The sequence below is a fragment of the Gallinula chloropus genome (assembly GCF_964237585.1).
Source record: "Gallinula chloropus genome assembly, chromosome: Z".
NCBI lineage: Eukaryota > Metazoa > Chordata > Aves > Gruiformes > Rallidae > Gallinula > Gallinula chloropus.
Genome location: NC_140089.1, coordinates 63,981,684 through 64,003,160, shown reverse-complemented (window position 1 = coordinate 64,003,160; position 21,477 = coordinate 63,981,684). Strand labels below are relative to the sequence as shown.

Below are 21,477 nucleotides of genomic sequence, written 5' to 3'. Positions count from 1 at the left end.
GGCACTCATCCAAATTCAAGTTGGATTTAAATACATTAGCAAAAGAAAGGAGACTAATATGGACTTCATGCTAACAGTACAATACTGACCCCCAGGGATTAAGCTAGGGGTTTTATTTTTCATAATGTTCTTCTGTTATTATGAATATGGTGTAGTGAAAAAGAATCTATAAAAGGCAGTCCACGTTCACGGCACAGAGGGGCCTCAGAATTTTATTCTACCTCAACTGCAGGTGACTCATCGTAAGGACTGAATTCATTTCAGCTACGGCGTATACTTGTACAGGCTGTGTGTGGGATCTGGTCCTTCCCTTTCTTCATTTTGTGAAGTTAGAAGAAAACAGCCCAAGTGTCGTGCATAATACTCATGAGGCAACCCAAGAATATAAAGTCTTCCAAGGAGAGAAACATGACATTGTACGAAGACCTGATTACATTCTGGAACATTACGATGGTATGTGCCATTATGAATCGCTCAGTGCCACAGCACTGATTTAAACTCTTAGGTCTCCAGTTCAAGGAGTTGAAATTAAACTTTGTTAAAGATGAAGACTTATCACTTTTACAACTAAAAACAGCTTAAAAGCTTTTTTATCCCCAGCATAAATCACATCATAGAGATGTCTGAGTTAATGTTAAAATGAGTTCAAGTATCTGTTAAATGCCATTGCTTACAAAATCTTAGTTTTAGACGATATTCCTGTTAGAAAATTAAATACAGTATATTTAGGTTTTTGGACAAGCAGTAAACAGAGTGACTGACTACACTAGAGGTTTAGTACCACTGTTAATTACAAATCTACACCTAAATAAACCAAACAAACCAAAAATTTCCAAATACAACAAAAATACCACTGCACTTAGAAGAGGGGAAGAGGGCAAGACACTAGTGTTCTAAAAGTCATTACTGGTTTCTTTTCCAGCAAAATTATCACCCCAATACATGAATACTGAAATTAAAATTAGCAAATATATAATCATTTACCTCTGTGATTGAAATCACCGGTTAACCTTCCTTAAACTGTGCACTGCATTACAGATTCTGTTACAGAGAATGTATGTGCACCACAGTCCTTTCTCACCAGTAGAGAATCCTCCATGAAAATAAGATACAAACGCTATAAAGTGGTGCAGGTAAATTCGGGACCAAAACGCTATTTAAACAAGATCAGGTAACTCAACAGTATTCGTGCAAACTTACAGGTTTATATCAAAAGACTTATCCTAAAAAAAAGACCCAATAAAAGAATTTATATACCTACCCTACTTGTACTTGTCCTCCAACAGCTGCTGAAATATTGAAAGCCAAACCTAACTTTCTACATCCCCCTGGCTACCCCACTTCTTACTGTAGAAACAGGGAAAACAGTTCTTACAAATAAAAGTAATTGATCCAAAGTGCTTTCCTGAAGTTTAGAGAAACCCACGACAGAGTGAACCACTAAAGAACCCTTCCCAATACTTAATACACTTATTTTAGTGTATTATATACAACAATTTATTCTCAGGCCAATTGTTGAAATATATACGTGTATATACCACAATTTATTCTCAGGCCAATTGTTGAAATTATTTATCCTCCATAAAATATTGAAGGCTTTACATTCTAGAATGCAACACCTTAAAGAAGGGCAACAGATGGTTATCATTTTAAATTAAATTAGATTTCCAACAAACCAACTATTTCCCATTTTACCCGTGCACAGCTGCAGAAGAGACAAACATGCTGTGTGGATTTTGATCTAGGCTTTTAGGGACTAAAACAAGTGACTGCAAAACAAAGTAGAATCTTTGATTAAGGGAACCGCAACGACCTCCTGCGTTCCCCTACATGCGGCTGCCCTTGAAGGCGTTCTGAGCGGCGCTGGTCGCGGCTGTCGAGGCGGCGTTGGCTGCGGCAGTCTGTACGGTTTTGTTGGACATCACGCCAGTCGCAAACTCCTGCTGCGCCTTCTCGAAACTCGCGCCAGTCGTGCGGTACAGCCCGTGCACCTGGGGGGTGGAAGAGCAGTGACAGGGGATGATGAGCCTTCCCTTTCTCAGTAAACCAACAGCAAAGTCTCAAACACGAAGCAGAGCTGCATGGTGGGGCAAATTCAGAGGGGTCTCACAGGTCTTTATTACTGATGCCTGCACACCCGGGCTGCACCCTCAGCCTAACACAGGGCTCACAGCTCGCCTCCCCTCTCAGTCTGTGCACAGCCTGTCAGGCTCTTTCAAACAGCTAGTCAGCCTGCACAGTAAAGGAACCCTGCAGGAGACAAACCAAGAAAGTAGGTTTGAATCCACTGTGTCAGTAACGTTTTGCACAACTTTTTTCTACGCCAATTTTTTATCAACAGACACATTTCTCTGACTGAAACGGTTACGAAAACAACCTAGGCTGTGACTGAACATTAGAAAGTATAAAATATCATAATAATGCAGATAGGCATCTACAAACTAGTGTGATGACCAACAGCTCTGAATAATAAGCAGAGGTATTAAAGAATATGACTTGCAAACACTCTAAAGAGGTGTAAATAAGGTGTATGAACTCTAGTACAACAAAAAAATGAAAGTTAGGTAGCTCCCAATTTTCCAACTATTAAAACTAAAATTTAAATTCTATTTCTGAGATGTTTTCAATCCAATCACAGAAAAGTTGTCAAAAAACATTGCGAAGACATTTCATTCAAGCTTCAAGAGATCCAGGAGACTCCTGGAGTGTGTAGATGACAACTTTCTCGTTCAGGTTTTGGACAGACTGACCAGAGGTGATGCATTGCCGGACCTGGTGCTCACCAATGTGGGGGAGATCATTAAAGGTGTTAGGGTTGGAGACAGCCTGAGCTGCAGTGACCATGCCCTGGTTAAGTTAGCGATCTCAAGGAATGTGGGCCTGACAAAGAGTGGGATCAGGACCCTGAACTTTACGAGAGCAAACTTTAGGCTGTCAAAGGACTTGTTGGCCAAGATCTCCTGGGAGGTGGGCCTTAGAGACAGAAATATTGAGGAAAGTTGGCTCCTCTTTAAGGATGCCTTTCTGAGAGCTCAAGAGTGGGCAGGAAGGGCAGGAGACCACCATGGCTAGGCATGGATCTGCTGGCCAAACTGAGGGAAAAGAAAGGCAAATACGAGGATATGTTCCCTGGAAAGAATACAGGGATGCTGTTCGGACTTGCAGAGATGGGATCAGGAAAGTCAAGGTGCAGATGGAACTGAACTTGGCAAGGGATGTTAAAAACAACAAGAAGGGATTTTACAGGTACACTGGCCAGAAGAGACAGGCCAAAGAGAACGTACCGGCCAAAGAGAACGTACCCCCCTTGGTAAATGAGAAAGGAGAACTGGCTGCAACTGATGTGGAGAAGGCTGAGGTACTGAATGAGTTCTTTGCCTCGGTCTTCTCTGGCAGCCAGGATTTCTCATAATTCTCAAGTCCCAGAACCTTGCATCCCTGGACCTTTAGATGGGAACTGGTGGAGTAAATCCCCCCCACTGTAAGAGCAGAGCAAGTCTGAGACCGCCTCATGAGACTGAATGTCTACAAGTCTATGGGGCCTGATGACATGCATCCCAGGGTCCTGGAGGAGCTGCTGATGTGGTTGCTGAGTCACTCTCCATCATATTTGAAAGGTCGTGGCTGTCGGGCGAGGTCCCTGGGGACTGGAAAAAAGGTCACATCACTCCCATTTATAAGAAAGGGAGCAAAGAAGAGACAGGGAATTACAGGCTGGTGAGCCTCACCTCTGTGCCTGGGAAGATCATGGAACAGATCCTCCTGGATGACATGTTGAAGGACATGAGGCATGAGCGAGTGATCCAGGACAGCCAGCACGGCTTCACCAAGGCAAGGTTGTGCCTCACCAATCTGGTGACCTTCTGGAGTGACATCATCAGTAGATAAAGGGAAGGCAACTGATGTCATCTACCTGGACTTGTGCAAGGCCTTTGACACAGTGCCCCACCACATCCTTATCTCTAAATTGGAGAGATGTGGATTTGATGGGTGGACCATCCAGTGGATAAAAAACTGGTTGACAGAACGTAGACAAAAGGTGGTGGTCGATGGGTCTATGTCCAGGTGGAGGCCGGTGACAAGCGGTGTCCCCCAGGGGTCTGTCTTGGGACCGGTGCTCTTTAACAGCCTTATCAATGACATCGATGATGGAATTGAGTGCACCCTCAGCAAGTTTGTGGATGACACCAAGCTGAGTGGTGTGGTTGACAAAACAGAAGGAAAGGAAGCCATTCAGAGGGATCTTGACAGGCTGGAAACGTGGGCCTGGGTGAACCTAATGAGGTTCAACACTGCAAAGTGTAAGGTGTAGCACTTGGGCTGGAAGAATCCCAGACATAGATACAGACTGGGAGAAGAGCTTCTTGAGAGTAGCCCTGCTGAGAAGGACTTGGGGATTCTGCTGGATGAGAAGCTTGACACGAGCCAGCAGTGTGCCCTTGCAGCTCGCAAGGCCAATGGTATCCTGGGCTCCATTAGAAGAGGGGTGGCCAGCGGGGACAGGGAGGTGATTGTCCCTCTCTAGTCTGCCCTCGTGAGGCCCCATCTGGAGTTCTGTGTCCAGGTCTGGGGCCCACAATACAAGAAAGATGTAGAACTGTTGGAGAGGGTTCAGAGGAGGCCACAAGGATGATTAGAGGGCTGGAGCACCTCCCTTACAAAGAGAGGCTTGGGGAGCTGGGCTTGTTCAGCCTGGAGAAGAGAAGACTGTGGGGGGACCTCATTGCAGCTTCCAGTAGCTGAAGGAAACATACAAACAGGAGGGGAATCAACTTTTTAAAAGGGTAGATAATGGCAGGACAAGGGGGAATGGATTAAAACTAAAGGAAGGAAGGTTTAGATTAGATATTAGGGGGAAGTTTTTTTACAGATAAAGGGGTGAGGTGCTGGAACAGGCTGCCCAGAGAGGTGGTGGATGCCTGGTCCCTGGAGGTGTTCAAGGCCAGGTTGGCTGGGGCCCTGGGCAACCTTGTGTAGCTCCAGGCCTGGAGGTTGGTGTCCCTGGCTGTGGCAGGGGGGCAGGAGCTCTATGATCATTGGGGTCCCTTCCAACCCATGCCATTCTATGATTCTATGATTCAAGTGTAGCAGGAAAACTAATTTTATTAACAGTTTTCATTGTTATATGTGTACTTCTCATCCATAAAGACATATCAGGTCACATCAGAGTGTGAAGGTTTTTGAAAAGCATCCAGATCCATGTGGTAGGAAAGGTGTAAAAAAAAAAAATAAAAATGCTCCACTGTACATTTTCATTGCCTGTTTCCTTCTCCTGTATCCAGCTATTTACACAGGAAAAACAAATCAGGAGAAGGGACATCTTCAGGCAATGCTTACAATTTCTACCTTACTGTGAGCAGTCCATAGAAGTTTGGATATGTGAAAAGCTTTAAGTACGACTGCAACTGAGGGTGAATTATTAGAACTGCCAGCAGGTGGTCAGCAGAATTTTCAGTTACATTTTGTCATCTTGAGTTACAATTTGTCCAAACAACACCAAAACCTTAATAGCACATGAGCATCTAAACTTATTTCTTCTGGTGAAAAAGGTGAAAAAGCATCTTTCTCTAGGCCTTCATGCTACACAATCATTAGCTGACAACAAAATTTTACAATATTAGAAAAGTAGAGAAACCAAACTCCTTTTCTGAGATGTCAGGTGTCTCCCTCTTCTATTGATTTTAATGAGGATGATTCGGTAAGAGCTGAAACTTAGCAATCACCTGAATCACACTTCACTCAGCCTGATGAATCAACACAGATTCAAAAATTACCACCTGGCATCTACAGGTACAATCATGACATCCCCTGCATTCATCACCTGCCCATTCATGGTCATCTGACCTCCCAATTTCTCTTATCCAGAGCTACCCTTCCCCATTTTAGGATGCAGAAAGTAAGTGCACTGTACAAACAGCATTTTAAAATTCCACAGCAGTATAAGCAAAGAGGTACAGGGGTTAATAGGTAAGACACACATCCAAGAATAGAACTGAATTCCCACTACTTGTGAGAAAGTACCTCTCTCAAGCAGGAAACCAAAATCTAGATCAAATATATCAAACAGAAGAGGGGAATAATATGAAACTTACCTTTTTAAACATAACTAATGAGATAACAGCAGATGCTGTGAAGAGTGCAGCTATGATTATCATCATAATGCCAACAGGAATACTCTTATTAAGACCAGTAAGAGATGAAATCCACCCACTGAAGAAAAAGAAAGAACAAGTTTTACTAGCACAGCTCATGAACCATTCAAACACAGCTATACACATCAAGAGAAGCTCTGTAACCTCGTGGATCTGATCAACTTTTGAGTATTTTTGAAGAAAAAGTCGTGGGAATTTTACATAAGCCCATTTTGTCCCTACAATAAGCTTTCAGAGCTTAAGTTTCCATTTTTCGCAATGCATGCAATGAAAGTATTAAAACAAAAAGAAAAAAAAGAAGAAAGAAAAGTAGCAGAGATGATTATCCTTGAGTTTCTAACTTCTTTAAATATAAAGCATGCCACACACAGACAGCTTATGTGTGGGAAGACTCATTTAATTGCATCCACACAATGATCCTTTCTCAACTGAGGTTAATACCATGATTTTTTTGAAGAAGATAGCATAACAATAACTAATAGAACCGACTGCTCTATTGCTATCTACTTCAAACATTTCCCCATTCTTCAAAACTGACACACCAACAGAAAAATATAGTATCAAATCTGAAACCACAAAAAGCACACTGCCCTAAGAAAAATACAACATGGGTACAGAAAAGATTCTTCCATGGAAAAAGAAAAAATTTGTGAAAACCCAAACAACCTTACAACTCTCCTCTACATGTTTTTAATTGCTTTGTTATCCCCTATATCCAACTAGATTCTAGCACAAACTCCAAAATGCAAACTGTAATTGGCATTTTCTGATGATCTGGCTACTTTTCATACCTCTTCCCCAAGTATACTTAAAAGCACAGTCCACATACTTGGGAAAGTTGACCCTCTAAAATACTTTTTTGGTTTTGTTAATGTCAATCTATGAATCTACAAAAAAATACTAGGTTTGAGAGCAAAAGTCATAAAATAGGGCCTTTCTTTACACTGCAGCTCTAAAGCAATGCTGCTCTGCCTGCCTTACGTATGTTTGGACGTTAGTATCAAAGGTGCTGATGCAGAGAATGTCATTACCCAGTTACAGCGAGGCCAGGCGCAGCTCCCCATGCTATCAGCTGGCTACTACAATCACGCTTTTAAGTTAATTCAAGCTTCTTGTGCTTTTTTCCCAAGGACGGTGACCGATTCTCAGCTTTTCCTTGTAAAGCCTGAATATTAGACCTCAAGGACTCAAATAAAATGGATATAAAAGCTGCACGCAAAAGCTTATATACTTACCAGCATCAAAAAGAAAAGTCAACTATTACAGGATAAGGAGCTGGCTCAAACAACTGAGGTTTTCAAACAGTATCTATTCACCTGAATACACTGTTGTCACATTCTTCAAATTTTGGCCACAAATTTCCTTAGGAAGTAGTAAGCATATTACTGTAACTAGACTAATTAATGATACAAAAATAACAGCAAACAGCCTACTATTACTGTCTAAATAATTCTAATTTTCGCTATGTTCTGATTACATCTTTATCTTAAATAGAGTAAATAACATCCCCATGTACCACCAAAACAAAGGAGGCAATGTGTGAAAGAATAGTTCAAAGTGCTTTACACAGAAGGATAGAATTTTCACTAGCCAAATGACAAAAAATCTTGGGATACATTTCATCCACTTCTAGTTAAAACATGTCAAAGCATGTTTTTTGCTAAATATAAAAACTCCAGTGAAAAGATGATACTTTTGAGTAAAAACCCAACCCAGACAGTATTGCAGTTGCTGTTTCAAATAGGAGTGTTTGTATACTCAGTACAATGCTACAGCAAACAGAATACTCACCAGTTTCCCCATCTTTGAAATCCCGCAGCTTGAAGCACGTGTACAGCAAACTGACAGATATACACAAAGAAGAACACAAAGAACCTGAATGAACTGTCACTCCTGAAAGAAAGGGGGAAAAAGATTAAAGCAGCCAGGAAATCAATGACTTTTTGCAAATACTGTAGTATTAATCTAAATGTTTTTATGCATTAACTAGAGGAAAAGTACTTTCATTTATTGACAACAGCTTGAAGTACCAGTAACTCTGTGGGCTTGTAGAGTATTTGTTTAGAAGAGCTGCTGCTCCTTCCTTAATGTAGTGTTTTTGCCACCTGCACCTCCAGCAGAGGTGAGACTAGCAGGAGGATACAATTCCTTAGTGTTCTGTTCAGCACACAGCAGGGCTTCTTAGACTGAACACGGAAGCTTTGTTATAAGGCATGAAGAACAGAATTCTGCTTCACTTTCAGACTCAAGTTCACAGTGCTGGCAGGATAGGAAGAGAGTACTGTCCTCGTCAAAGGAAATAAAACCTAACTGGAATTACCGAAACACAGTGCAGACCAGAATGCCGAAGCAGCTGTTCCTTAAAGGCAATTTAAATATACAAAGTGGGTTTGTTGTTCAAATTACTAAAATGCCAGCCTGATGAAGACTGAAAGTGGGGAAAAAAAAGGAAAAAACCCCCAAAAGTACAGGCAAAATCTCAACAAAGACCTTAAATCAGCAAAACAAATTATCATATTTATCATATCATATGCTTGCAACCAGAGTTCTAAAGGAAGCAGAAATCACTTAGTTAAGTCACAGAACCAGATTTTGCCATTAATAGCTCTTCCTGCAGAAGGGAGTTTCTTCGTATCCATTTATTCAATCAATTCAGTTCAATTAAGTACTTCATTTTCGTAATAGCGACTGACTGAAAACTGAATATGCATGTAGTACTTTTCCAAACCATCAGCATTCACCAAGAAAAGCTTTGGATTTACTAAAAAGCAAACCCAAGTTGAACTACATGATTCCTCCAAGATGTGTGGGTATAGCAATACCTCCTTGGTTAGCAAAAGGAAACATCTCATTTAGTCTACTTTATGCTTAATTGCAATTTCAGGGGGAAAAAAAAAGTAAAAAGAAATCCCAAGAAATACTGTAGGAGAATAGGGTTTAGAAACTCTACATGCTGATATGGCACCCCAAAAAAAAGCTCCATTCTTCTGGAAAACAACCATTCTGTTCTTAAACACAAAGCTACCCACCTCATGCTTGTGAAGTCTGAAGAGTTTACTAAAAGCTAGGAAAAATACTACTTTGATTACTATATACCAGTTCTTCTCACTTCTAAGAATTTCAATCTACTTCAATTATAGACACTGTAGGTCACTTAACAGTGTAAGATTTTCAAGTGCAGAGTTTTGTTACATTCATTCAGGAAGCCAAAAATTTAAGACACTTAACTAATAACCTACTCATATTCTTGGCATGAAGGGATAGAGATTTAATGAGAATTTTCCTTAAAATTATTATCAGCCCAATACAAAGTTAAATATGTACTCCAAATATTTTTTCAATGGTAGAAGCAACAAATACTTTAAAGGACAGTCCAAGATATTCCTAACTATTGCCATCTCTGTTTCAAACACAAAAAAATGAATCAATGGCATATACACTACTTGTTTCTAATGAAAGCACATCAAAGGATTATCGTAATGATAATCAAGCAAATTCTGGAATTTTAATGCATTTCGACAAGTTTTTACATATCCTAAGTCAAGCTGAAGTTGTTACCTGAAAGCTCCATAAAGTGGTCTGTACCAGCAGACAAAAGAACAAGGGGTAAAAAGCAAGAACCAGAGAATACTCAATCCAAAATCAACCCCTCGCGTAGCATCAACGTAAAACCAGGCCAAACATCCAAAGATATTAAGAAACAGTGTCACTGTATGGACTGTAGGAGCAAAAGCAAAATAATCTTAATTAAGTTATGTTTATACAATAAATTATTACAACTGTTAAAGTAATACCCACACTGAGCAATTTTAAACAAATCATCAGCATGCTGACAGTAAAGCAATACCCTCTCAATACCTTCAGCAATAAGCTGATTTTTATCGTTTTCTGATTCTGTATTCACAAGTGGAAATACTGAACAGAAAAATTCAAGTACTATCAGGCATATGATGAAGGAAAAGAATTCCTGTCATAAAAACATGAAAAAATAGGTTTCTACAGCTGCAGTAATTGGTACTTTTTCTACTGTAATAACTGAACACAGATATGTAACAGACTACTGAGTATTTTTTGAGAGAAGGCGTGATATAAAATGCATCATAAGCTTAGCACTGTACACATTCTGATTTGAAAATGGAAGTGTAAAAAAAAGTAATCCTCCAACAAAAAGCTCTTTCTCTTCCACATAATAAAGCAAAAAAACCCACTTAGTCAAAACATATCTGAGTAGAACAAGATCTGCAAGATGCTCTTCTAGATGCTTTAGTACTGCATATTCAAGTATTTCATGTAACACTGGTCTTTAAATGCACTGGCATTATGACTTGACGGTTTATTTCGGATATAATAAGTAATCAGAAAAAGTTACAGCACTATTAAGAAATACTACAACTGGTTCCTCCACGCTATCAGGCAGCCATTACTTCTGCCAGATGTAAAAGATGAACATGAATTTCTGTCTTTGTTCGGTAACAACCAGCGACTCGGGAGTGATTTTGCTGTCTCAGAGGACAGTTTCTGTCCTTGTGGACCAGGATAAAGTCGAGTATTTGTAACTGAGAGCGCACAGACTGCTCCTTGCAGCAGTAATTTTTTTATTTAAATTAAGAGAAACATTTTGGTCATTCTACTGGAAGGCAGGGTTAATTGAAGAACTGGTAAGATAATACGGATTCTGTAAAGAAAGTCTCCTAAAACTGTTTGCTAAGGGCTTAATAAGTACTTAAATAAGCCCTAAATCAACTTAATGGGCAAAAAAAATCTTGAAGTAAAATGCTCACATCATTGCATGAAAGGCTGATGAAACTCAAAATGTTTCCCTCAGACAAACCATATTCCCCCTAGGAGTCACCAGAAACAGAACACATGGTACTTTAAACAAAAAGCCCTTCATGCATCTACATATCTTTACTAAGTAATTCATCTCAGAATTTGTGTGTGTTTGTCTCACAAAGTACAACAAAGGGTACAAATACTGCCTGCCTTTGATAAGCATGAGAATGCTTACTAAGTGGTATTTCTTTTTCTAGTCAATACTGGAAAACAGGGAGACGCCCTAGATTACTAGAAACATCCACATTCTGGTGGAGTTAGAACTTTCTGAAATAACTACTCTTTTTTCGGTAACTGCAATTACAGTAACAGAACAAGTTTTACAAGAGTGCAGAAGACAGTAAAAACATCACACCCACTACTGAGTACCACAATAAAACCAGCAACAGAGGGGTCTGCTTCACTGCTGTCACACAGAATCTCAGCTGCAAAAAAACCCAAGTATTAGCTAGCTATGAAAACATGAGAGTTCACTGTCAAGCCTCCCTCACCTCCACTCACCCTTCTCTCTGCCTGCTGCAAGCTACAGAAAGGTGTAATTTGTTCTCTGAGCCAGCACCTTCACTAAGTGACCTAGATAAGCTTTGCTGTTGTATGAACAAGCAGGTGTTTTTATCTTCAGGGTAACAGTTTTAAGTATCTTGAACCTATTTCCTTCTTCAAATTAAACCACGACCTAAGTTATTAGAAGATAATGACCACCCTGGGGCTGAAATGACCTAAAGCCTTGGCCGAAGTCCGCAACATGCAGTGTCTGTAGGACTGTTAACCCCACAGCCATACCAACACCGTATACAATGTGAAATGATCTAAGAGAGCCTTCTCCTGGTTTAGCTGCAGAAACAACTGATGTTTAAAAAACAAGAAAAAAAAAGCATTCATGCCATAAGTGAACACTGATAAATTACATTAGCTTAATAAATTCTGAGATTCAACTTTATTTTTATTAGTGTCTCCTTGTAGAGAAGAATCCTGCTTAGATACATATTTCCTGTCTTAATTAACTACACTTTATTATCCTTTAATGTTGGAAAGTGCATTGTAGATAAAGACCTCAAGGGAAATGAGATGCCTACAGAAGAGAGGGTTTTGAAGCCCCAAAGCACCTGACAAGTGAGGACAAAGCCGGTGTCTGATCACACACAACCCTAGAGCACAGAGTGGCTTCAAATGTAGTTTAGGCTTTTGTTCCTTGTGTGCTGTGCTTCCTTTGGAGAGAGGGAGACATGTGCAAATATGCCTTACAAACAGCAGAAATATTTTCCATAAGAAAAAATATATTCTAAAAGAGAATTAAATCATCACATAAGCACATGCTACCAAAAATGCGATGGTTTGTTGGGTTTTTTTCTCTACACATTAGCAGTTCAGCTAAAATACTGGACACAGTCCAACTGACATATTTCAGAATTCTTAATGTTACACACTAAAAACCACCAGAATAATGTGAAGTGGAACAAGCTGCAAATCTGTAAGGCAGCAACTAAACAATTAGACCTCTAGAAAACATAACCTACAAAGAAAGGCTCAGTAACTATGCTAATTTAGCCAAAAGAAGATGGCTAATAGGGATAAATGTGTTCTCCCTAACAGAGGACTGAACAGGGAAGATCAATCACAGGAAGGGAGAATTAAATTACACACTTGGAAGCATCTTCTAATGATAAACAACAAACTAGAACAGCCTCAGAGAGAGTTTATAAAGTGTCCATCCTCGGAGGTTCCCAGAACAGGCAGAACAACATCAACACATACTGATGTATGCACTATTGATGGTATCCTCAGACAGAAGGATGGATGAGATTAAACTCTCATGAACAGAAAAAATACCAGAGAGGTTAGCACTTTAGGGTATAATTTTTCTACCAGAAGCTAGTTTATGTATTGGTCTCTGAAAACCTTTAAAAGTCTTGTTCACAGAAGATTGAAACATTCACAACTGATATAAAGTAACAAACCCAAACATCACAAAGGCTTTCCTTGAGATTAAGCAGCTCTTTGGTTGGTAACTTCAAGTAAGAAACATTCTTTGAAAATCAGTCCTGTTCATTTTGTACATGCTATCAGCCTGTGGGCAAAGTAGCTGGAAAACACAGGCTTTTGAGCCAAAATATTTCTGGTGTTAGATATGGGTCAAGAGACATGGGACATTTCACTCTCAACAAGGCAGAAAGATGTAAAAAGTAGTGCTCAAAGCTGAAGAGACAGGAAAATGTGTGTTCTACTTGCAAGGCTGGGAAACAGCACTAGTCACAAAACCAAGACAGAATAAAGGAGCTCTACCGGCAGCTGACAGAAGCCACTGCTAACTGATTGCTGTAGTTGACAAAAACTACATTGGAACACTCAGTTGAAAGAAAAAACAAAAGACCTGTTTTCTCATGTACTGACGATCATATAGATCTGAAACAGGTAACAGTATTTTCTTAGATACATAAGGACTAATAATAAGGATATAAAAAATGCTACTAACCACAGAAACACACTGGAAACTGAAACAGAAAGGTTTGTTTTGAGGACTGCTAAAAAGGAAGAGGAAACCTACTTTACAAATTGCTGAGCATGCAGAACTAGATTTATCCAAATGTGATTATGATCACAGAGCCCCCAGGCTTTACAAGACCCAGGAAGTTCTGGAAGAGGAAATAAAATGTAAGGTCGAGCAGAAGCTGTATGGTTTGCTATGATAGTAAGTACCTCCGTTGAGGAGGCACAGGCACTCGAACAAAAAATGAGCCAAACCACATAGATACAATTCAACAGTCAGCCCTAAAGGACAGAGTTCTGTACTAAATCCTTGGGAGTTTTTTACGCCTGAAATAGATTTTGTCTTTCTTTCCTTTATTATAATCATGCTCACTCCCTCTCCTTTTCCTTTCCTCCCCCTTCCCTTTCCCTTCCCTTCCTTCCCCTTCCCTTCCCTCCCCCTCCTTTCCTCAGTAATCCCTGAATCAGATTAGTAAGATAAAGAAGAAACAGACAAAAAAAAGCAAGAGGACTTGGTCTTCTCATTCTACCTAGAGGAAAATCTGTCATGTCAGTATGAAAATATAGTATATGAAATACTGTATCATTGCTTCTTCCTTTATTTACTGCAATAAGAAGGAACAAGAAAAACAGTATTAATATTCCAAGTTTCACTGTGCAACTTCACCTTGTGTTTGAAACATACAGCACTTTCAGAATTCACTCCTGCAAATGCCCAGAACTAGTAACTACGCTAAGATTCTGGACTACTTGATCTTAGACTTCATATGAATCTTAAGTGTCTGTCTTCCTTATGAGAGTAACACATCCTACTGTGGATTTAGTTGCTTATTTGAAGATTAATAACCTAGCAATGAATATAGAAAGCTGTGGATAATGATGAAGTGGAATTGATTCTATGCTGATTGCTCATTCTATGTATTTCAATTACATGGCTCAATCACAGTAATAAGATTATCAGATTAACTGTTAAAATTACAGAGATTTGCTAACTAAATCACAAAAAACCCAGAAACGTTCTGAAATTTACAGTCCTTTTGTATGCTAAAACTATATTAACGGCATTAAAGAACCTAAATCTTCAGCATTTCCTCAGTCTCGGCTCTTGTCACACTAGAGAAGGCAGAAGAAACAAATGTTTGGGTACTTGTACATTTGTTTCATCCAGCACTTCCCTGGTCAAAACACAGCACCTGAGTGAGGGCGAAATTAATGCCACAAAGATGGTGCAGAGTAATCTTGGTGTACAAAGGACCATTTTAACCTGGACTGTTTTTTCAGCTAATTTACAGTACTTTTTAATAGAACAAAATTAGATTGTGTCTCCACTGTAAACTACACTAAACTATATAAAGCTATGTATATTAAAGCAAATGGAAAGGTCTTAGACTCACAAGTCTATTAATACTGATTGTGAATTATATTTCTTAATTTATATCAGCTTTAAAAAAAGTTACATTATTTCTAAATTAAGAAACGGTCAAAGCTCATTTTACAGCAACGGAGATAGTTAAACCAAACTGCCTTAGCATAATCTTCCTCCTTTGTTTCTGTGGAAGTGTTTATGAAAGATTCGATTCTTTTGAAGTTGAAGCTAACAAGAAGACTTCACTTCAACATCTGACCTCTGGATTTCTCATTACAGATGATGCAAAAGCCAAAATAGCAGGTATGTATTAAAAGTGAATATGCATTTTGTTTTTTCTTTAAAAAAAAATACTTACACATCCACAAATAGTACATAATCTTTACTGTCTTCTGAAATTCTACAGGAATGTCTACAGAAAAGTCCTGGTAGAAACAAGGACCTACTGGAAAATTCTCAGGAAGAGGTGGCCAGTTATTTTTTCTACCTGCAAAAGAGAGAAGGGGAGAGCTTTATAATAAGTTTCCAATGTCTGTATACTAGAAAGAGATACGCATTTGGACTTGCTCATATTGTTTTATACACGGGTTTCACAAGACCATGGATAACTTGGGCTACCAAAACCCAAGTGTTTTATTAGCAACACAATGAAGTGCAGACACACCAAGTAAAGTACATAACTTTATCTACAAAAAGACTAAGCAGGCATCTGACTGCTCCTCTAAAGTAATGAGGAAAAAATTATTTTATTTTTCACAAAACAGGCAGATATCAACAGAAAAGTTCCTTGACTTTTCAATGCATGTTCCCCTAAAGTGCCACCATACTCCCATACTTTGTTGAACACAGACTGGAGACTGAAAAGCATTCTTCATTTGCAGAATCTTGACAGTTTTAACACCAGGCTATGTCTAACACTTTGACCAATTTCACAATATAGTTTACAGCCAAAGTTTTAAGTAAAAGCCCATAAGCCTCAAGAAAGGCAGCTACTGAAATGGTATAAAGTCCTTCTTTTATCTTACCAAAAGATGCCCTACAGCATCATTGCATCATTTTGAGGACATCATAAAGCACACAGTAGCAGACACTTTGATTTCCTGTATGCTGATCTGCTCCAAGGCTGGAGTATATACTCTCCCAAACACAACTCATAGCAAACAGAGAATTAAGAGATTCGATGGAGGTTATAACAGCAACAAACATTTACAACTCGCATTTCAAATTCTGGATGCAAGAGACATGAATCCAAAAGTGGAGCTAAACTAGAGACCATTTCAGTATAATGGCACCTTTATTTTAAATTCTGACAAGGTTTTGCTTGCATTTTTTATTTTCAATCTTATTTTTACTAACCAGTTAATCTGATAAGAATAGAAAACCTGGAAAGCTTACATACTTGCATTAGTTCTTACTTCCACTGAAGACAAGATGGAGCTGTCAGGTCTGCCCAAAAACTTTCAAAGCACTGAGTACCTGTTAAGTTTGCTGCCTTTTCTACTGGAATTTTTTCTAAGCCTTTTACAGCAGGGAATTGGCAGACAGAGACAATGAGAAGGCAATCAAGTAATCAAGTAATATTCCCATCCATATTAAGAACTACTTTGGGATTTCTTACGTGAAAAACATCAAATGATAATTCAGATCTTCATTCGTAGCATATAGTTATTTCTCCCATGATTGAGTTATGGAAGCATTCAGATATCTTATAAGAATTCAAGTTATTCTTTAAGAATTGTATTTCATGTGCTTTCCCATTGCTGTTGTGGAGGTTTCAAAATTTTCAATGAAGACTGATAGACAGCTTGGTGAGACGGTTTGAGACAAAAAAGAGAACAAGTGGCCTTTTTCTAAATGCACTTTGGACACTTGTATTCCAGGACTGTGTCTTGATAAACAAAGAGCTGCCTCAGAGTTACTTCACTCAACACAAGTTACCACCTCAAGGCCTATCAGGGTAACTGCAATGGCATGCCCACACTGTGAATGCAAACACCCCCAAATTAGTTCCATGCAAGCATAGAAAGGGATTTTCTGTCATGCCCTGATGAACGAGCTGAAATAGGAAGCAATAGGCTTTAATTAGCTCAAATGTAATGCTGCACAGGATCGGAGCAGAGAAGGCTGAAAGCATCAAGCTGAGCTGACCCACTAGCTTGAAGATCTTTGCACTGTAGTCAGTTGCATGTGTAGCGAGCATCTTAAATTGAATACAAACAGCTAGAGTATTCCAAAAGACCATGTCCCCCAGTGAATACAACTCCACAGTGTTTCCAAAGGAGTTCAAAGGAGTGGACAAAAGATTAAATAAATAAATAAATAAATGAAAATTTAAAGGAAAATACTATTGCTCTTCTCAGTCACAATACACAATTCCCAATTAGCAGCATCTTTTACAGAGTCATTTGGCACAAAACTAGTATCTTCTTCAAAGCTTTAAAAGCTTTCTATTTCCTGTTCAACTTCTTCAAAGAACCCTTCAGATTCTTCAAGGACTCTGATGTGAAGAACTGCAGCCTAATAACAAATACCCATTTTAGAAATATCTTGAAACATGCATAGTGCATCAGAGTTGAATTCTGTAAGATATGGACAAATGAAAATGTCCCATAAAACTGGAATAGACAAGTAATCAATCCAGACAACCAATACAAGTTAGTGAAACTAGACAAAGGAAAATATATAGAGAAGGAAATTAAAAAACAACGAAAAGATCTTTATCTGGGAGAAGAGGTACAGAGATTTAATAGAGATATAAAAGAACAAATACTGAGAAAATAAAAATGGATTAATGAAGGGACAGTAACCCCACGACTCTTTTCTTTAGATGAACAGCAATTCCCCTCTCCCAGGTGTAGCGCAGGATTGGCGTATGACTCTTCTCCCTGGGATCCAGTGATAGGACACGTGGGAATGGCTCAAAGCTGTATCAGGGGGTTTAGACTGGATATTAAGAAGCATTTCTTTAACAAGAAGGTCGTGAAACACTGGAACAGGATTCCTGGAGAGGTGGTCAATGCTCCAAGCCTGTCAGTGTTTAAGAGGCATTTGGACAATGCCTGTAATAACATTCTTCTACTCCTGGTCAGCCCTGAAGTGCTCAGGCAGTTGAGCTAGATGATCCTTGTAGGTCCCTTCCAACTAAAAAGCTTCAACTCTATTCTATTCTACAAAATTCCCTGAGAATCTGTATTAATAAAAAATCATGCTATCCAGACCACTACGTATGAAAAAAAAAAGCCTATGTGGAAATAAATCAGTGAGAATTCTACATACAAGTGAAAGGTCTGCAAGAAGTCAACACTACACAGTGTTTTCTTTTGGTCTTTTCCTTAGCTGCAATCTGAAGTTCTTCCTTTTTAAAAGGAATATTCCCATAGATGTACTTCTAGCAAAATATCTTCAGTTAAGAGGATGTGTATCTTCTCATTTTTGAATTACTGTACATACACTGATGTTTTGCACAGCACACTTAGTCTGTGGCAAAATGAGATAATGATCTTGACTGTGGGTTTTAAAGTATCATATGAAAAATTAATAAAATATTAATAATAGAATAGATTGTTCTGTTATTTGCATAGAATAGTATGTCTGTAATACACAGCAAAAGATAAGAAAATGTTTCAAAACAAGAAAGTTCTCCTACAGCTATAAATTCTGACAGGAGAAATCAGAGATGTTAGTTATGAAGTTACTTTGACTTCTCAAAATGCTCCATTTCTGTTCCATAGTATCACTTAGATATTAACCTAGAGTAAAAACAGCTGATAGGAGAAACACATTTAATTTTTTTACAGTGAAAATCTGCAAAAGATAGGCCAGTTTCTATTCACTGTATGTACTGTCTCAAAGGAGATAAACCTTCTCTTCCTGAAGAGTTTATAAAACTCCCTCTTTGATGTTTCACAATGTCACTGTAAAACTTAGACAGTTTCTAAGAAAAACTGAAATTTCAGAAATTTAAGGAAGTATTTTTTTCATGCATACCCCCCTGCTGATTGAGACTCTGCATTTCCCTTTCTCTGCGATCTAGTTCAGCTGCTTTTCTTTCCAGTTCTTCCTGACGCTTGAGCAGTTCTGCCTGGGCCAAGGCATGCTCCTGAACAAAACAAACATCGTTAGGTATTGACAAAAAGTAGGAAAACAAAATAAACATTCCAATTCTGTTTTCTATAATGAAGTATCTACAGTTCTGGTTGAAGACTGACCAGATACTGCACAAATCCATGCTTTAACTGCTTAAAGGCAGTTATTAAATTTTCATAAATCATTAGGAAAGCAATGCTTATTTATAAAACACATTATTCCAGAAGTAATTTAAATAATTATAATTAAAAGAAAGTTATAGACAAACCTTTGCAATTTGTGTGTAGGCAGGTGGTTCTTCTGTTGGTTTCATTATTGCTGGCTGGGTACTGGGTACATTAGGCATTTTCACATTTCCTGGAGGAGGCTAAGAAAACAAGAGACAATTATAGGGAAGCAGTCTCCTAATAAATATCTTTTCATTAATTCTGTAAGAACCAATTTAGTTGTTTTGGAGGAAGTGTTGCTGATAAACAGAAAATCTGATATGCTGTCTGCAATATTTATAACCTTTAGGAAAAAGAAGTTAACTACATTCTGTGGTGCAACGTTCTGCTTATTTGTTTCTATACTGCATTACTTGCCATACACATGGAATTTTAGGGATCACTAGAAAGCAAGTACAATTTTCATTCTCTTCAGACATATAAATAGGACAGGACAGGTACAGTTTAAGAGAACTGCAAGAATTCACAGTGATATATTTATACTCTGAAACATGATGCCATTTATCAGTAATGTCTTCCTGAGCTTTTTACTTAGCAAAGGCTTTTATCACCTGGCTAACTAAAGAAGCTATGTTATGTATTAAACTTTCCAATTCCAGATCCATAATCTGTGCTTAACTATTCCACCAGAGTATCCAGGTTTCAAGTGCCATGGACATTTCCTTCACTTGGTTATTACCTTTAATAATACAGCTTACAAGAACTTTTTAGTAGTTTGGTTATTTTATTATTTTTTAGTCCTCTCATTGTCCCCATTTGCCATATTCTCTGACATCATCGACCTCTCTAACATACACAATGTTTAACCAGTAGCTATCAAACCAAGAAAAAAAAGCCTACTGCCTAGATTAAGTTATCAACTGAATTTTACCAAAGCAGGTTGGTATAGCACCTCTGTGATGTTACATTTGTGGGGAAACTACCATTCTTCCTTTGTGTGGAGCTTGCAACATGAAAAATTTCCCTGTTCTGTGATCTTGTCAGACAGAGAACCACTTGCTCCAAGAAAGATGGAAATCAAGAACAAAAATATTTTCAGTACAAAAACACCTTAAAACAAAGCAGGAATCAACTAAATACCAATAACTTGGCAAATTATGACTTGGCCCAGATTACTTGCATCTTTTCTAACCGTCTTTTGAAATGCAAAAATGCTATATGCAGAGGAGAAAACATCACGCCTGAGTAAACTACATCTCTGTGTGTGATATTGCAGTCTATGTCAGTGACATCACCTGATTCCACCACTTGAAAGTTATCTTTCCACACTGTGCATCAGCTCCTGACAGAATACTGAGATATCACAGAGGTCTCCTTTCTCAGAAATGCTCAGATTTAAACTTTTCATACTAAGAAAGATTACTCAGGACGATTACTTAGGACGAAGACAACCAAAGCTTGAGTGCTGGGTCCTGCACTTGGTCACAACAGCCCCATGTAACACTAGAGCTTTTTTGGGAAGAGTGGATGGAAAGAAGCCTGGCAGAAAAGGACCTGGAGGTGTTGGTTGACATTGGGATGAACATGAGCCAGCCGTGTGCCCAGGTGGCCAAGGTTGTCAACAGCTTCCTGGCTTGTATCAGGAATGGTGTGGCCAGCAGAACTAGCAAAGTGATTGTGCCCCTGTACTCAGATCTGCTGAGGCTGCATCTCAAGTGCTGTGTTCAGTTTTGTGCCCCTCATGACAAAACAGCCATTGGAGGTGCTGAAGTGGGTCCAGACAAGGGCAACTAAGCTGGTTGAGGGTCTGGAGCACAAGTCTTATGAGAAGTGGCTGAGTGAAATGGGTGTGTTTAGCCCACACATGGGCTAAAACAAGGATGCTGAGGGGAGACCTTGTCACTCTCTAAGACTACCTTGAAAGGATGTTGTAGCCAGTTGCGTGTTGGTTTCTTCTCCCAAGTCATAAGTGACAGAGCAAGAGGAAACGGCCTCAAGTTGTATGAGGGGAGGTTTAGATGACGTATTAGGAAAAATTTCTTCACTGAGAAGGGTTGTCAAGCACTGGAACAGGCTGCCCAGGGAAGTGCTTGAGTCACCATCCCCGGAAGTATTTAAAAGACATGTAGATGAGGCACCACGGACATGGCTTAGTGGTGGTTTTGGCCACGTTAGGTAAACAGTTGGAATCAATGATCTTAATGGTCCTTTCCAAACGAATTTTTTTGGAACTTGTTTAAAGACAGTTAATACTGGTATTCCTTATGTTGGAGCATTCTTCAATAAAGGAAAAAAGCCTGTGTGAGAACTACAAAAACTAGTCAACCATCAAGAGTCTTCTGCTTCAAACATAGGATAAAACACCTGCATCAGATTAACAAAAAGC

General features: G+C 38.9%; 1 protein-coding gene across 2 annotated transcripts in view; it reads right to left on the bottom strand.

Moving 5' to 3' along the window:
* Positions 1 to 1,691: 1,691 nt before the first annotated feature.
* SCAMP1 (secretory carrier membrane protein 1) overlaps positions 1,692 to 21,477 on the bottom strand; it is a gene marked incomplete at its 5' end in the record, with an annotated part of 45,073 nt that continues 25,287 nt past the window's right edge. For both annotated transcript variants that reach the window (XM_084278290.1, XM_084278291.1), the window contains 7 exons: positions 1,692 to 1,991; positions 6,093 to 6,210; positions 7,944 to 8,045; positions 9,711 to 9,870; positions 15,197 to 15,325; positions 18,826 to 18,937; positions 19,193 to 19,291. In XM_084278290.1, the coding sequence (XP_084134416.1) occupies positions 1,827 to 1,991; positions 6,093 to 6,210; positions 7,944 to 8,045; positions 9,711 to 9,870; positions 15,197 to 15,325; positions 18,826 to 18,937; positions 19,193 to 19,291 (885 nt within the window). In that variant the 3' untranslated portion in view covers positions 1,692 to 1,826. The remainder of the gene's footprint in view (positions 1,992 to 6,092; positions 6,211 to 7,943; positions 8,046 to 9,710; positions 9,871 to 15,196; positions 15,326 to 18,825; positions 18,938 to 19,192; positions 19,292 to 21,477) is intronic.